Raw genomic sequence first — 18,551 nt, forward strand, 5'->3', positions numbered from 1 at the left:
TGGATCATCACACTTCCACGGCTACCTCGTTGAAACTGAAACATCTCTTCCCTTTTAACAATCACTATAAATGAATAATCGTTATATACATCATGTGATGCCATCTCCCCTGCTTTGTTTATCGTTATGAAAAACGGAAAAATTTACACAGGATACAACACTAGGAAGAAAATTATTTGTCACAGTGAAGCAGCATTGTGCATTCCACGTTTATTCACCACCTGCCCGAGTAACCAAACCCTGGTAAGAGTTGTATAGCAAAATCCTCCTGCCCGCCTCATTTATTGCAGGCAGCAGCTCTGAATTAATGCCAAATGGGTTTTGCCACTGCCAGTCTCCAGTGCTTGTGAGCTGGTGCCCATAATTAGATTATAGTTAAATGGTTTTGATGCATCATTTAACTAGCATCAATCTTAGAGGCGTAAGCAAGAATCCATATGCGTTAACTAATCCTTCCTGCTTGATCAATCAAAGTGCCAACTTGGTCTCCACATAATGCTCTTGAGATATTCCCAGGCTCGAGCAAATTAAAGATGACCACTATACATGACAGGGAGAGAGCACGCAGCATTAGCAAGGTAAGATGTGGGAATGGGAGAATGCAACTATGCGAGAGAGGCTGATATAGCAAGAGCAAATGAGTATAGGAAAATCATTACATACCAGGAATTCCATTCTCTTCACAGTAAGTAATTGCCATCATGTCCATTGAGGTAACACCCCTGGAAACCACCTCTCTGAATGATATGTGATCCAGTATTGCATTGCTGTTACCAGCATGATTATCATAGACACCATCAACATTAGTGGTACCTTTAAGGAGCGCATCTGCATTAACTGATAACCAAAAAACATTATAAAAAAAACACGCATCAAGATTTCCAGTAAACAGCAGAACACAAGATATAATAAAAGCAAGCAGGAGGGGAATACTCTCTGAAGCTCTCAGAGCTGCTGCGGTGTCAGTAGTGAATAGTGGATTTCCAGCACCAGCACCAGCACCAGCCCCAGCACCACCAAATATGACAACTCTTCCTTTCTCAAGATGCCGGATGGCCCGTTGCCTGCTATAAGGTTCAGCTAACTCTGGCATTGCGAATGCACTTTGCACACGAGCCTGAACACCATGCTTCTCCAAAGCTGATTGAAGCAATATTGAATTCATAACTGTTGCCATCATGCTGACATTACATCATAAGTTACCATATTGTCAAAAACTAGCAATATATTAAGTTTAGGATGAAGACTGCAAAGAAAGCTATAAGCTATTTATACAAGCTACTTGTAAAGGCGAACATAGATAATGTTCAAGCTCTAGGAGTATGGTGATGCAATACAAGCTCTAGGAGTATGGTGAATTACCTGATTTGATACGCAGTAGGCCTCTCTAAGCCAGTAGCAGATATCCATGAGTCTCCACAAAAGAAATTGCGACCTCCAAGAACAATAGCAATCTATAAAAACCACATACGAGTAAGCAATCTTGCAATTTGAATTAGCGTTGCAGAAAACCAACAAGGAAAAGGAATAGGGCAAGACCTCCAGTCCACCGCGGCTAGCTGTTGCTACTTCCCGAGCAATCTGCATAGCTACCTAGAAATAAAAGAAGGCAATTTAGCTTGCATATTCCCGATATCATCAGTGTCCAAACATACTATAATCATCCAAATACTGAATCTTGCACCTTAGGATCAATATTCTGGCAATTCCCAGCCAATGCAGAACCACTTATTTTAAACACCACTCTCCGCCATTTTAAATTTGGCACTGGTTTAGTTTTGAGAGTATTAGCAAATGCAGCACTGCCAGATGTATACCTGCATATAAACGTTAACACAAAAGATCAGTCAGTCGTAGCAAGATCCTCCAGCACCATGTCATACCATTCCAGAACCACCTGGCTACTTTAACCGAAATCCAATAATCAAGTTTCGAAATCTGCATGATCAAGCATTGCCAAACAAACAAGAACACCTGTAAAAATCCAAACTTTCACAACCTGAACACAAGACCGAAACAAGACACTACCTTTTAACTTGCTTAACCGCCGCATTAACATTCCCACCACTCCCTCCACCACCGCCACCATCACTCTCTCCACCACCACCACTCTTCCCATTACATGCATTCCCCATAATAGCCTCTATATGCTTAAACCAATGCCAACTGCTCCCACTCCCACTAATCCTCTGTAACTCCACTTTATACCTCTTCTTCAAATTATCAATCTTATTCTTACACTGCTCCACACTCTTCTTATTACTCCCTCCTCTCTCACTCACCGCTTCCGCTACTTCCTCCCAATCCCTCCCTCTCAAATTCCCTCTATTCAACTGATTATACTTCTCCGTATACGCCTCTAACAAACACGATATCGCCGCATCGCTCCATTCCTCTCTATCCTTCCTGTAATCACGGTAATCACAAGATTCTATCTCCGTGATGCTGTTTGATTTCGATCTCTTGTTGTTGTTGTAGTAGTGGTTTTGCTGGTTGCGTTTCGAGGACGGTGTGGCCGCGGATTTGTCGTGATCGGAGTAGTAGTAATCACCGGTGGTTGTGACGGAATATGGGTGGCGCGTTGGAGGGTGAGGAGGTGGCTCGTCGATGAGGGGGAAATCGTCGGTGGCCATTGGAAATTAGGGTTAGGGTTAAGATTTCGATTTGGGGGTGAAGCAGATGATGTTGGGAAGACGACGTTAGAGGGACGGGTGACGGAGCGAGGGGTTAGGTTTTAGATGGGGATTTGAATCACGGATGGTGTAACGGATCCGTTTAAACAAGAGAGTAAGTAACGTAACGTATGTGCTTAGAGTAGAGATTAAATAACACTTTTAAAAGTTGTTTTTTTTAAAATATTTTTTATTTAAAAGTATAGTTAAATTGTGAAAACTAGAAATACATTAAAATGTTAAATTATATGTATATATGTGAGTTATTTTAAATCTGTTTTAAGTAGATTTCAATTAGACGATGTTTATATTTCAAATCTTATCATTAATTTTATATTTAACAGTTTAAGTCTGGTTTTGATTCTTGATTCCATAATAAGACGGTACTCATCTTTCAAAACTCATCATTAATTTTATATTTAATAATTTAAATTACAAGAGATAAAAAGTTAATAAATTAAAATTGCTTTTATTTTTATTATACAGTATATTATAAACTTGGGATGATTACAGTGAGAGAAAATCCATGTCTCAAATCTAATTACAAATCATCACAATTGAATTAAGAGGTCCATAAAATTAATAGTTTCAGCAAGCTGCCCTTGTGTTTTTGAAAGCATGACCATGGAAAACCAATTTCATTTTTGAAATATTAGGCACTCAAAACTCCGAAATTCCCTCACAGACATCGTGCAAAAACTCCCCATTTCCTTGATACAAATTCCCAACGTTGCTCTTTCAGCTTTCAAGTTTAAAGAAAATTTTACTTAAAAATATATTAAAATAATATCTTTTTATTTTTTAAAAATAATCTAAAAATATTAAAAAAATATTAATTTAAAATAAATAAAAATATAAATCTTTTTAAAAAATATTTTTAAAACACCAAAACAAATTATATACATTAATGATATAATGACAAGTGCTTGACTTCTCACCAAGAATCCAACATCAACAGAAAGTGAACCGACGTCTATCAGCATGTTTGGGGGCAGCGTTCAGCTAAGGTTTTGTAAAATTTTGATTTTGATTTGTTTTAAATTAATTTTTTAAATTATTTTATTTGATAATATTAAAAATAAAAAATATCATTGGATTTGATTTACTTGATTCACAGTAGAGATCGAAGTGGGAAAAAAAATGGTCTCGTGGCAAAGGAACATGTTATCAAGATCAGCATTGTCTCTCGTTACAAGGGATTCGGACAAAACAAGACCCAAAGTTACCACTATGTTTCTTTTGAAAAGATAGGCAACTGACAATTCTAAAACTTGCATGAGACAACATGAGGTGGTGTAGGTAAAGTTTTAGATTTGTTTTTTTTAGAAGTTATTAATTTAAATGTTATAAATTGTAGGGTCACTGAAAACTTACATGGTCATTAATTTCTTGACCTTGAGGGATTAATTAAGGTGCGCATAAGCTGTTATAAACTTCAGAACCACTGAAAACTTACATGGTCCTTAATTTCTTGACCTCAAGAGATTAATCGATATGCGTGTAAGTTGTCCGAACATCTATAATTAAAAAAAACACTTGCTTGAGACTTCTAAGTCGCAGTTCCCACAGAAGAATATTTACGAAAACTGCAAGGCATTTCAATATTGATATGGCCTTTGCAAAATAGAAAAATGAGTGGAATATGGCATCGCCGCCTGCATTCAGAAATTCCCTTCCTTTCATATGTTCTCTTCTGTATCCTAATACAGCAGTTACATCACCTTCACTGCCTCTTTGAGCTAGCCTGGAATTAATATTCTTTCCTAACAAGAACAAAAAATTCAATCAGATCTTGTCATACAAATCCTGACTAACAGCTAAACGAACACTAATTATATCCGTCATTGTTTCTCAAAATAAACATCTTCCGAAGGCTAACATTCACATTCGTCAGAGTAACAGCTCAGTACTGTCAAATAGTTTCCATTTTTGCATGGTGAATGCTGAGCATCTAGCAAGAAACCGGACAGCAGCAGCTAATTATCTGGAAAATGAGTTCAACAAACCCCCCTCGTCTTCGATGTTCCTCAATACTCTTGCTCCTGCATTCCCTAACAATCCGTACTCGTATACGACAAAGAAATTTCCTAATTCCCTCCCCATTAATGACCTCACTATTAGAAAATTAGAATAAAAAAACAATGAAAATGCCGACGGAAAATATAGCATTGTTATTCATCTATGAAAATTACGACAGAAAATTTTTTTGTGTAATTTTCAATGGAAACTGTAGTGGAATAAAAACTAATAAAAATTCCTTTGATAATTTTGTTAAATTACTGACAGAATTTTCACTTGTAAGTTTAAAAGAAATCAAAACCTGACAATTGTCTTCTCCCATTCCTCCTTCTTAATTCAGAAAACAACAACCTCTCTCTTCTATTTTAATTCTAACTACCCTCCCCCAACGAACCCAGCCACCCAACCTATAGATATCAACCAGTCTCCATCCAGAAGTGTCAGCTTTACTCCATTGGTTTCATTTTTTTATTTAGCAAGCACACCTATTTTTATTAATATCAACTCATGGGGTGTGCTAAATGAAAAATAAAAAATTTTAAAATGTTTTTTTTTAAATGTTATTTTTATATATCTCTTACAAAAACCAAAACTAATAAAATAGAGCCGACAAAAAAAATAAATTAATTATATGCAGCTAGCCATGTGAAAAAAATAACATCAAACTTATTAAAAAAAATATTTAATTTTTTTATTTCGATACAATTATATGCTTTTTAGATAGTTTTTTTTCATTGAAATATGTATAATAAAAAAATTATATTTATACTATTCAAAATATTATTTTATCAATTTAATTTTTTAAAATATATCTCTCCCTGCGAAGACGAGACGCTATAATCAATTTATGTTAAAGTCGATGGAATATTCTTTTCAATGTCGACAAAATAGAAACCCCAGTAAACAAATTTTCGACAATGATATTAGTATTATAAAATGCTGATAGAATCTTCACTATATACCAATCGAATATTCCATCAACATTTACTATTTTCGACTTCACTCATGTATATATGTTGCTGGTTATTTTACTCTTGTTTCAGTCGGATAATTATTATTTTTTGTGAAAAAAATATATATATATATATATATATAAAAAAAACTTATGCATGCATTTAAATAAATACACTGAGAACCATTTGTGTCAATAAATACAAAAAAAAAATAACATATTTATTCAACTTACCTCATTGTAAGTCGAATGCAAAATATTAAAGTGTAGTTGTTATTAATGTATTTTTTATATCGAATAAAAAATATAACTGTGAATAAAAAAGTCAATACTAGCATATAATAAAATATAGTAAAAATCATATATGTTAATAAAAACACATAAGATCTCAAGTTAATTTTTAACGTAGCAGGAGAATTGAACAATATTGCAATTGCTATAGTAAAACATTGTTCCTTTAATTCCTGTATGATAGTTTTTCTAAAAAAATTTGTAAAAAAGAAAAACAAATTTCAAAATAATAAAAATAAGAATAAAAAAATGATATAAATAGGCAAAATGTAGAGTGATAAATATTCAAAGTATAAAAAATAAAAATAATATTTTTTAAAAAAAAATATAAAGAAAAACTAAAAAAATAATATAAAAAATTATGATAAATAGACAAAGTGTAAAATGATAAAAATATAAAGTATAAAAAAAAAACTTTGTTTTCTAAAAAACCAAAAATTATAATTTTTTCACAACTACAGTACACCACGGTAAAAAATATATATATAATTATATTATTTTTATATAAAAACACAATTTACTTTTAGTGTATATATAATAAATATCTATGGAAATAAAAAGATTTTGCTGGTTGCTGGTTTCAGTTTCCGTCATTGGTTTTTGAGAGAACCTTGGGCGTGGGATTCTTCAGGGTTTTTGATAGTCAAGCGGATAAAGCAAAATGGAGCACTTGATGGTTGATGGGTGATGGAATGAGTATTGAGGGGGCCGCCGCCTGGGTGAAGTGGATTGTTCAAGTATATCTATAATAATATAAGTCAAAATATTATTCTGCATGTACTGAAAAAAAAAAGTTTTCATGTAACAATGATATAGTTATAACTATCAATTTTATTAATTTTTTTTTATTATAGTAGTATTGTAACAGTAGCAAAATAGTAATTTTTAGTTTTATTTTAATAAAAAACAAGTTTTTCTTGTATTTTTTTTATAATTGATATTTTTTTCATTTTATATTTTGCTGATTTATCACAATTTTCTTTTCTTATCTTCATTTTTCATGATGCTTTTTTAGTTTTTTTTATATACTTTAAATATTTATCATTTTACATTTGACCTATTTGTATCATTTTTTTATTTTTGTTTTTTAAAAAATTTTTCTTTATATATTTTTTTTTAAAAAATTATTATACAAAGACTAAGAAAATGGTGTTTCAATGTAGCAATTACAATATTATTTGATTTTTCTACAACATTAAAAATAAACTTGGGATCTTATATGTCTTCATTAACGTTCATGATCTTTACTATATTTTATTACATGTAAGTATTAAATTTTTTATTCACAATTATATTTTTTACTTATTGTCAATACACATATTGTCAATACACATACTTATTATATTTATACGAGAATTCATCTGTGTTAGAAAAAAATTATTCGACTTGTAGTTAGGCAAGTGAAATAAACGCTTTAACATTTTTATTTTTATTTGCATTTACGTACAAATAGTTCTCAAATTATTTAATTAAATACATGTATGAGATTTTTATTTATAATTAAGATTTTTTAAAACACGTTTGAAAAGATTACATATATATTTTTTAAAAAAAAATATCCAACCCACAACAAAATATATATCAAATAACTAGTAATTATCTAAAAAAATACATTCGTTCATACAAGTTTAGATATTCATTTATCAAGTTTTTGTTTTAAATGGAGCACCTGATGGGTGATGGAGTGATTATTGAGGGGCCCGCCGCCTGGGTGGAGTGGAATTGGATTGTTCAAGTATATCTATATACTGAAAAAAAACTTGTTTGGAATGATATAATTATCAATTTTTTTATTGTAGCAATAACAAAATTGTAATTTTTAGTTTATATATGAAAAACAAGTTTTTCTTGTATTTTTTTTTATAATTAATATTTTGTTCATTTTTCATTTTACCTATCTATCACCATTTTCTTTTCTTATCTTCAATCTTCATGATGTTTTTCATATAAACATCATGAAGATTTTTCTACATGACTAAGAAAATAGTGTTGTTCATTATCTTATTTTCTTTTCAAAAATTATTAAACAAAGACTAAGAAAATAGTGTTTCAATGTAACAATTGCAATATGGTTAGATTTTTCTACAACATTAAAAATAAGTTTGGGATCTTATATATCTTTATTAATGTATATGATCTTCACTATATTTTATTACATGTAAGCATCCAAATTTTGATTCAAAGTTATATTTTTTACTTACTGTCAATACACACGTTAATAACATTTATACATTAATTCATCTGTGTTAGAAAAAAAAATATTCAACTTGTAGCTAGGCGAGTGGAATCGACGCGTTACCATTTTGTTGCATTTATGTACAGATGATTCTTAATTTATTTAATTAAATACATGCATGAGCTTTTTTTTATTTATAATTAGAATTTTTTAAATGCATTTAAAAAACTTGCATGTATATTTAAAAAAAAAATATCCAACCCGTAGCAAAATATATATCAAATAACTAGTAATTATCTAAAACAAATTCGTTCATACAAGTTTAGATATTCATTTATCAAATTTTGGTTTTATTGTCACCCTCACCCTTTCCAGATGGTAATGTAATAGCTTGTTGCAATTAGGTTGAATCAATGTCCCTGTCAAATTCATAACTGAATTAGAATTTTTTTTTTATTTGTAATATATTTTATATAATTGAAAATATGCACCTCGACTTTTTCAAGTTCATTATTAAAAAAGATAATGCTGATTTTTTTAATATTTTAATAAATAATAATAATAAAAATAATTACATCACCGAATGCATTAGATGAGCTTCTAGATTGATCAACACTAAAATCACCTGGTTCGAAACTTGGTGAGAAACATATTTAATATAGCAGTTAAGAACTCATTTTTTTTAATTGTAAGTGATATATTTGTTGGTATTGATAACAGTACAACCAAACCCAAGCTTTATTTATCAATATTGCAAATTAATCAAAGTATATAATCTTGATAAAAGTTTATTTAATAAAACCCTAAATCGTAACATAATCAGCAACAACTAAAATTCATTAATTTTCTCAACAAAAAATAAAATCATCAACTCAATTGATGTATTTCATAGCTAATTAATATAATTTACATTTAATTCAATAAAACTCCTAATTTAACCTATAAAAACCCTAACCTTGACCATACCATAATTGATAATAAGCTAAATTCATCAATTTTCTTCATGAATAATGAAATTATCAACTTGATTTAATGTATTTTATAGCCAATTAATATAATTCAGACCTAATTTATAAAAATTCTAAATTACCCTAAAAACCTCAACCTTGACCCTAAATCAATCAAAATAAAAATGTATCATATGTTAGCACAAATCCTATGCAATTCATGGAGGGAAAGTGTAAAATATACCTTAACATGTTGAATATGGGTGGTGGTGGTGACGCTAAATGACGACAGTGGTCAAGAGTTGATGAGAAAACCGCAAGTGAGAGGAGAGAGAGACTATCATGTTTTGTGGTGGAGAGAGAGAGGTGATATCGTGGTTGTAGTATAGGTATTTTGTGGTGGGGGAGAGATTGTCAGGTGGGCAGGTGGTTGCAATGAAAGGGAAAATGAGGGGAAAAAATGGGTTTTGAGTTTGAGACGGTGTTTGGGAGTGTGGTTATGGTTGTTTTTTAAAGTGTTTTTCATTTAGAAAAGTGTGTTTATAATATTTTTTTATTTTTTAAAATTATTTTTGAGATCAACACATTAAAATGATTTGAAAACATCAAAAACATATTACTTAAAAAAAAATTCAAATTTTTTCAAAAATATTTTTGAAAAGCACTTTCAAACAGGCTAAAAAAAAAAAAATTTAAATTTAATTAGATGACTTGCGAGTCATATTCATGGCCAAAGACTCGCAAGTTCCTTATTTCACACTACATAAGACTCTGTAATGATAGACTAACAACGTAGACCAAACAAGGAATGATTAAATGTTTATACTTTATAGAATGAAATCTAACAAAGAGAATAATTAATCCTTGAAAAAAAAGAGAGTAATCAACAGAGTTTTACTTGAATCAACATGGGAACTTACTGGTAAAACGATCAAGGGACTCTTCATTCCAGGCTCTTCAAAGTCCTAGGATCAGCGAACTCTACAACATCAGGCAGCTTCTTACTTGTAATCTCTTCTTTCTCTTCCAATTTAACAGGAAACTCTATATTTTCAATAAGCAGAAATAATTTCAAAATTAATTCCTGAGTTTTGCATTTTCTTTCTTAATTTTGATGTTATTTGGGTGCATAATTTCGTGAAAAAACTTTATGGCTGCCTCCTAGATTGTTATTGTTGGTGTTCTTTTTATTCTATGATAAAAAATTATCTTCGGACCACCTTTGCAAAATCTAATTGAGCATATTAAAAGAGCAAAGTTCCAAGTCAAACTTTGCAAAATCTACTTGTTTTTTAATGCCTCTAGTCTCTTTTCCTTTTTCCTTTTTCCTTTTTCCTTCTCTATCTCTCTCTTTTACTCTCCTATCTTATCTAGAGATAACAATTTAATTTGAATTCCATAAATATGAAGTAGACCTGAACAACCCTAATGAATAAGTAATTTTATGGTATAGATAAATAATAAATAGGGTATGAATATTATCAAACCCAATTTAAAACCCATTTGAACCTAACTTGAAATATATATTTATATTATACAAATATTTTATATAATATTTAGATTTTTTTTATAACATGGTATACACATATCTTAATATTGACACACACACATATGAATGATATTTATCATTTAATATACATATACATACTTCATATATATATATATATATTAATTATTTTATTTTTTATTAATTAATAAATAATAATAGATAACAGGTACCAATTAAATATTTAAAACCCGTTTAATAATTTATGTATATCTAACTTTATTACTTGATAAACAATAAATAAAGTATAAATAATAATAAAAATTCGACCAACGAGTACCAATTAAACAAGGAACAGGAAATCACCATTTTAAATTGCATTTCATGGTGATCCGATACATAATAACCAAAAGTGGAAAAGGAAAACAAAATATTTTGCTACGCTCCCCTCGTAGCCCATTGTAACACTACTTGCAAGCTGGAAGAAATGACGGTCGTCCATGTCGTTTTCAATGACACGAGAAAGAAAACCATAAAGAAACAAGGAACAGGAAGCAGAGAAAACCAACGCAAAAATCACGCAATCTCTGTTAAACTCACCATCCTCTCTCCTTCTGGAAACCCAGCTCCCTCTCTCTCTATCTTCTTCAGAGTCTTCTCTCTTCTGATCAAAAAATGAACCCGCACTTGAACCTTGAAGAGAACATGAAGTTGGCTTCAGTTCTTGAGCCATCAAAACCTGTAAGGTGTACTCAAGCTTATTTACTTTTGCTTTGACTTTTAAGCTCTCACTCTTTTCTTTCTGATGGCTCAAGAAAGCTTTGTTTTCTTACCGTTCTTTCTTGTTTCTCGGTTTCTTTAGTTTCCTATTTTAAATTCTTTGGTTTCTTGGTTGGTTATCAAGAACATGCTCAAGAAAAGCATAAAAGAATCTTAACAAGTTTTTGGGGTTTCTACTTTCTTGATCTTGAGTGATTTGTCTGGTTGCTGAGAAAATGTTAGGAACGGAGACACTGTTCTGATTTGTCGTATTTTTCTTTACTTTGGAGATCAAAAGGCAAAAGAATAATAAAAAAGTATTGGGGCTGAGCTAGAATTTCTCTCTTTTATGTACACGAGTGACATTATGTAGGTATAATATGTTCTTTATCGTTTTGAATTTTGCAGAGTTTCTTTCCTGCAATGACAAAGATTGTCGGCACACTTGGTCCAAAATCTCGGTCTGTCGAGATAATATCTAACTGCTTGAAGGCAGGAATGTCTGGTATTGCTCCATCTGATTTTCATTTTTAAACATCCTATTATTGAAAGGTCCTTTCTCCTCTCTTTTTTTCCAAACTCTCTTTGGTTTTAGAAAAAATGAATTCATTCTATCCAGATAATTTATTGTTAAATGGCTCAGGGGCAATTGCAGGTTTCACTTCACACTAAGAGCCACATATTGAAAGTAGACAAACTTTTGCGTATCTTTAGTTATTGATCTTCTTTGAGACCAAGCAGGCTATATAACTAAAGGTTGACATACACGGTTGGGCTTATTCTTGGGGGCTGATCTGAATGATTTTTTTTTTAATCTTTTGTAGTGGCTCGGTTTGATTTTTCATGGGGTGACACTGATTACCATCAAGAGACATTGGATAATCTGAAGATAGCTGTCAAGAGTGCCAAGAAACTCTGTGGGGTAAGCTTATCTTTATTAGATTCAGTCTATAAGCCAGATGACTATCTCATTTAGCTATCCAACGTTGATGCAAAGGCATTAATGACAATTTGATAAAGAGGGATCATGTTGTGGGTGAAGGCAAGAACTATCAAATGCATTTCTAAAATTTTGAAGTCTGGAAGTGCATGATAAATATAGAAAATGTATTCAAGATTTTTTGGCACTCGATGCAGATACAGTTCTGTTCTCATACTGAAGAATCTATTTTGATTGCTACATCTTTGTGCTTCAAGTCTTTCACCCAAGCGCATTAGATAATAAGAATTTTATCCTATTCCCTTGGTGGGTTTATACTTCTACTAATAGCCAAATCTTATGCCTTTCTTACCCTTTTATTCTTTTGGTTTTGATTTCAGGTTATGCTTGATACTGTGGGTCCAGAGTTGCAAGTGATCAATAAAAAGGAGAACCCGATTTCCCTTCAGGAAGATAGTTTTGTTGTCCTAACACCAGATCTGGACAAAGAAGCTACTTCATGTCTGCTACCCATAAATTTTACCGGGTTGTCAACGGTAAGTACCTGTTTTACATGTTGTTTAGACTGATTTTGATTTCATCTGGCATTTGCATCTATGTTTTTAAAATTTGTGCAGCTTCTCTAAAACATTGCTGCATGTGCCTTCCCCCCCTCTTCCATGACATGTAACTTTAATTTGATATGGCCTTTGCAGGCGGTGAAAAAGGGAGACACCATTTTTATTGGTCAATATCTCTTTACAGGAAATGAAACTACTTCTGTGTGGCTAGAGGTAAGTAGCTTCACTGGGGCATGTCATGTCACCTACTTTTCATGCTAGGCGTGCCTTTTACATACCATCTGTAACTTTTATTGCTAGCTGCCTACCCATTTTAATTAAAACTGTTCTTGGTACAAACAAGCCAGGGGACTTTGTATTCAAAACATAATGGCCTGCGTCAACTTCAAAAAAAGAAGAAGAAGAATGTTCTTAAATCAATTTCATGATGATGCAGGTCACTGAAGTCAATGGTGAAGATGTGGTTTGCTTGGTAAAGAACTCTGCTACCTTGAGTGGACTGCTATATACTTTGCATGTCTCTCAAATCCATATTAATCTGCCTACTCTCACTGATAAAGATAAAGAGGTATTTGTTTCTATTCGATCATATAATGTGTTGTTATAAAAGCTTATATAGAATCGTGTTTGGTGTTAACCTTTTCCTGTTTGACTAATCAGTGCTGGCTTCAATCATTTATACTGGAAAAATGCCAACTATTTCTCCTTACCCATTATGCTACCCCTTGGAACTAAGATTTCAGAATCATATTCTTTGTTTTTATTAATCACTAACTTGGGTGCCAACTATTTGTAAGAGTGGTGACATGCTCCCTTGGAAATTTTGTGCTTACTGCTATTCCGCTATCATTAAGTGCTTCGATGGCATTTTCATGATCAATATCAGGTTATAAGTTCATGGGGTGTTCGAAACAACATAGACATCCTCTCACTTTCATACACCAGGCATGCAGAAGATGTTCGTCATGTAAGGATTTTCCATCTAAGAGTTCTTTTCTATTATCTCTTTCAATTGTAAAGTAAATTACTTTGACTTCTCCCCTTTTCTGGGTCCTTACAATTTTTTGCTGCATCAATATATTTCTCCCTTCCCCTTTAACATTTCAATTGTGGCCGGTCATCCTTTTATACAGGCTCGTGAATTTCTTTCTAAACTTGGGGACCTCTCTCAGACTCAAATTTTTGCAAAAATTGAAAATGTAGAGGTGAGATTTATAATTCTGTTATCATATGCCATTCTCTATCGTACCTGTGCTTAAATTCCATTATAGGTTCCAGATTCCTTATTTCTAATGCATTTCTTTCAGGGATTAGCTCATTTTGATGAGATCCTACAAGAAGCAGATGGTGTCATCCTTTCCCGTGGAAATTTGGGGATAGATCTCCCACCAGAGAAGGTTAGTTATGAAATCTGATTGATGAGCTTGCATATGTGTAAGTTATCATAAACATGTGGAATTAAAATACACTGGTCCTAGAATTGCTTGTTAACATGTGATAATCAAATATTAGAGTTAATACGGATTGCATAATAGCAATATAGAGAAGATAGAAAGGAAATGGAGAAAGTGATATGCAGCAACAATCTTTAAATTGTTACAACCATACAACATTGCTGTATCATCAATCTTTCTTTTGTAGGTTTTATTTTTCGTTCACATATCATACTTTAAGTGGGATAACTTTGTGGCTTTCGGAGGCCATTAAAAAGGTTCAATTTCCCGTGATCCCAATCCTGGCAATGAGTTCAGATATGATAACCAACTGTAGGCATTAGCATGTTGTTCCTATATGCTTTGACACCATCAGTGAACATGCATGTGCGTTTAGTGCTAGTTGAATCTGGATATTCTACTACTACCCATAATCCAACTAGACTGTCTTGCTCTGTGCATTTCGCAGGTGTTTCTGTTTCAAAAAACTGCTGTTTTTAAGTGCAACATGGCTGGAAAACCTGCTGTGGTTACTCGTGTTGTGGATAGTATGACAGAGAATTTGAGACCTACTCGTGCAGAAGCAACTGATGTTGCCAATGCAGTATTGGATGGTAATTTTCAGTTTGAAAAGTTCCCTGTTGTAACCTTTGTTGCGTGTATCTTTCTGTTTTGGATAATGATGTGCTAGCTTCTTACATGAGTGAGAGTATTATTCTCCTGCTTATAGCTGTCTTGATACCCCCATTCCTCCAGTTTGGTCAGTAAGTTAGACAGTATTATATGCTTCATAAATCCCAGACTAATAGAAGTGTTATACTGTGGTTTTTCTGTTGCTTCAGGGAGCGATGCAATTCTTCTAGGTGCAGAGACCTTGCGAGGACTGTATCCAGTGGAGACCATCTCTACTGTTGGGAGAATTTGTGCCGAGGTAATTTTTCTCAATTATTCCTCCATTTTCCCTTGATATTTCCATTGGACAGCAGCCCCCCCAACACACACACACACACACACCCTCTCATGCACACACACACAAAAAAGGCCAAAGAGTTTGTTGGACTATAGATAAATTTTCTTCCTTAGCTTCCATGAATATAGGCATGGTAAACTTGTCTCAACTGCACACAGACCTAGACATGGACGAGGTAGCCTACTCAATAATCTGTGCTGCCTTTTCTTGGAACTGCATTGCTTCACTTCAAAATTCATTTCGTAGTCATTTTCTTTTCTAATTTTTTTTGTTGATTTGATTATATTTCCAACTGCAGGCAGAGAAGGTTTTCAATTATGATTTGTATTACAAAAGAGCTGTCAAATATGCAGGAGATTCAATGAGCCATCTGGAATCTATTACTTCCACTGCGGTAATCTCTTAATGTTTGATTCAGGGTTTTTTGCTTATTTTGAACATTCTTTGCATTACTGCCATGCAATTGTTTATTTCCCTTATTTTTACCCTTGCTATTTTCGGTCATGAAGGTCCGTGCAGCTATCAAGGTTAAAGCTTCTGTAATTTTATGCTTCACTTCCACTGGAAGAGCTGCAAGGTTTTTCCTTCTTCACAATTTTGTTTCGGGTCATATGTTTCTTTAAATGCAAATGCAAATGCAAATGGTTAGTAACTTGGAAGTCTATTTTGAGAGATTTATGAAATCAGATTATCTAAATGTGATTCAGATGACCCACAAATTTCTTGTAGAATCTGATTAGGACTTTCTAAGCTTTTTATGTACCAATGCAGGTTTATTGCAAAGTACAAGCCCACAACACCTGTGATATCTGTTGTTATCCCTCGGCTGAAGACAAATCAACTGCGTTGGACCTTTACTGGCGCTTTTGAGGTACGTTATTGTTTAGATTGGTTATATCTTCTGGCCAGGGGATAGGTTGACTAACTCTAGCGATTTTGAAACATGTGAAAACACTGTTGTAGGGGTAGCTGCTAACAAGCGTCCAACAATTTTGTCCATATAGAATGATTTCTCAATTTTTCATTTACGCTCCATTAATATTAATAATCTGTTGAATGCGATATTTTCAATAGTTTTCATGGTTTTATGGCAGGCACGGCAATCACTCATTGTGAGAGGAATTTTTCCCATGCTTGCTGATGCTCGACACCAAGTAAGCATGTGTTATGTTACATTATTGCAAGTTTCCCCTTTTGTCCGTCCCACTTTTCTTCACCCTCTTTTGAGAGCGACAGGGTGAAGGTTCTGGAATGAATTTCACTTTTCTGATATGCTATTGATATTTGTCCTGAAGGTTAAAGGTTCCATGACCGTAATTTTAATTTTGTGGGAAACATACTTTATACCGATATAAAAAACGGAATTGTGTTGGGAGAATTGTTATTGATTGTGTTTTTCTAACATGAAAATTCACTATCTTTAAAGTGTTATTAGCCCCCACTACAAGGTTATTGTTATTGGGTTTAAAGCAAATACATGTTCAGGGCTTAGATACAAAAGACCTTCTAAGAACACTCAAAGAACTTGTTTAATTTTGAGTACGAGGAGGAAAATTAGGAATAGGAAGTTGTTTTTAAACTACCAAATGACTTTTATTTAGTGTTGAGTGACCAATAACTGACATTATACCAAATGTCTTTTGGATGAAAAGACATGAATAAAACAACACCAGAATCGAACATCTGGTTGAGGTTTCAACTGCATGTTTCAAACATGCGATTCAAGACTCAACATGAAGTCTGTTCAAAATCTTTCTTTCACAACATTCAGTGAACATGACAACAGGATGTTCTGAACATCCGGTCCACAGTGCAACATGATGTTCGAAAAGATACCTTTTCAAACTTCCATTCTTTATATTCTAGATACCTTTTCAAACTTCCATTCTTTATATTCTAATTAATTTTTAAAATTCTTCGCACTTTAAATTCAAAATTTTTTATACCTTGAATCCAACAAATTCCCTTGGCATTTTAGTGAAGTGCCATTAAGGGATGACGAGCAAATTAGGAGTCTAGTCATAGGAGTTTACACCATCTTTTTTTAATCATGTTGTTTGTAGCATCTTGCTATGATTACAATGTGACTTCCTAGAGAAATAACTATAACTGGGAAATAGGAAGAGGGTATTCAAAAAGAATATCCCAATGCAATACGGGTTGTAGTTCTTTGGCACATAAGTTAGGCGATCTTGTGCCACTTGAGTTTCTACTCTTCCTCTTTCACTGGGATATTCAACTCTGATTGAGAGGGGATGGTATTATCATGAATTCTTGCTTAACTTCTTACGAAATGGAAACATACTTGGTTTTACAGGCTGAGCCTTTATTTTAAGAAACGTAAACATGCTTGGTTTTGCAGGCTGAGTCTTCAAATTCAACAAATGAATCGGTTCTGAAGGTTGCTTTGGATCATGGCAAGGCACATGGTTTTATAAAGCCTCATGACCGAGTTGTTGTTTGCCAAAAGCTTGGCGATGCATACGTGGTGAAGATCCTTGAGCTTGAAGATTAAGGTTATTGCGCATCTCATTTCGCTTGAAATCTGTGTTTGGCAGCTTCCGCTTTTATCGTATAAAATAAAAGATCTCGGACATTTGTAAGAGTACATAGTATATACAAGAGGTGGGGTTAGGTTCTTTCTGCTGTGGGCTGGCTAAGATCATGGACTGGCACCCACCCTGTCGGAAAAGATAACAAAAAATTCATGACATTGTTGGTCGAGTAATTGTATCCTTATTTTCGTGGTCGAGTAAGGCGTTGTTGTTGTGGTGCTTCGATGCCTTTGTTCTATAAATTTTGACTTGATTCCCAATTTTATCTCATCTTTATTTATTTCTTTTACTAAAAATTAAATAACATGTGAAAAAATCATGCAAACACAAATAATGAAAAGCACACAAATTTCAGTTAATTTTTTATGCGGATTTCACAAATACATCTTTATTAAAAATCGTACAATGTTCTTAATTATTAGAGATTAAATAGATGATCGTTCTTGATTATAAAAAAAAATAGATAAAACAAAAAAATATTAAAAAATATTCACTCGAGTAAATTATAATTTAATCGTTTTTTTTTTTGTTGCTTTTGTAAATTGGTCCTTTTATTTTTCAAAATTGGATGTTAATTCTTTAATCAAAGTTGACAGTTGATTTTTTTAAAAAATTTCTAAATTACCTTTTTGAAAGACTTAATTTTGTCTATAGTAATAATTTACTCTATTTAATTTGATACTTTAATTTATTCATACATGTTTTCTCTTGATCCACGTTTATGTTTTAGGGTAAATTACAAAAAGCTTTTTAGCGAATCATTTTGACAAAAATCTTCAAATTGTTCAAGT

General features: G+C 32.6%; 2 protein-coding genes across 2 annotated transcripts; one reads left to right on the plus strand and one right to left on the minus strand.

Annotated features, from left to right (window-relative positions):
- Positions 1-29: 29 nt before the first annotated feature.
- LOC7494905 (uncharacterized) lies at positions 30-2,788 on the minus strand. Its single transcript, XM_002311939.4, has 7 exons — positions 2,029-2,788; positions 1,685-1,817; positions 1,540-1,593; positions 1,363-1,454; positions 934-1,181; positions 664-837; positions 30-540 (listed from the first exon to the last, which is right to left on the minus strand). The coding sequence occupies exons 1-7, from the start codon at positions 2,631-2,633 to the stop codon at positions 443-445; spliced, it is 1,404 nt and encodes a 467-aa protein (XP_002311975.3). The 5' UTR covers positions 2,634-2,788; the 3' UTR covers positions 30-442.
- Positions 2,789-11,038: 8,250 nt separating this feature from the next.
- LOC7479838 (pyruvate kinase 1, cytosolic) lies at positions 11,039-18,020 on the plus strand. Its single transcript, XM_002311009.4, has 16 exons — positions 11,039-11,284; positions 11,711-11,807; positions 12,127-12,224; positions 12,623-12,778; positions 12,938-13,015; positions 13,239-13,370; positions 13,689-13,769; positions 13,936-14,007; positions 14,110-14,199; positions 14,705-14,849; positions 15,078-15,166; positions 15,504-15,599; positions 15,715-15,782; positions 15,977-16,076; positions 16,300-16,359; positions 17,568-18,020. Exons 1-16 carry the CDS (start codon positions 11,219-11,221, stop codon positions 17,718-17,720), a joined length of 1,581 nt encoding a protein of 526 aa, XP_002311045.2. The 5' UTR covers positions 11,039-11,218; the 3' UTR covers positions 17,721-18,020.
- The last annotated feature ends 531 nt before the right edge of the window (positions 18,021-18,551 follow it).

This window comes from Populus trichocarpa, chromosome 8 (assembly GCF_000002775.5).
Source record: "Populus trichocarpa isolate Nisqually-1 chromosome 8, P.trichocarpa_v4.1, whole genome shotgun sequence".
NCBI classification, from domain to species: Eukaryota; Viridiplantae; Streptophyta; class Magnoliopsida; order Malpighiales; family Salicaceae; genus Populus; species Populus trichocarpa.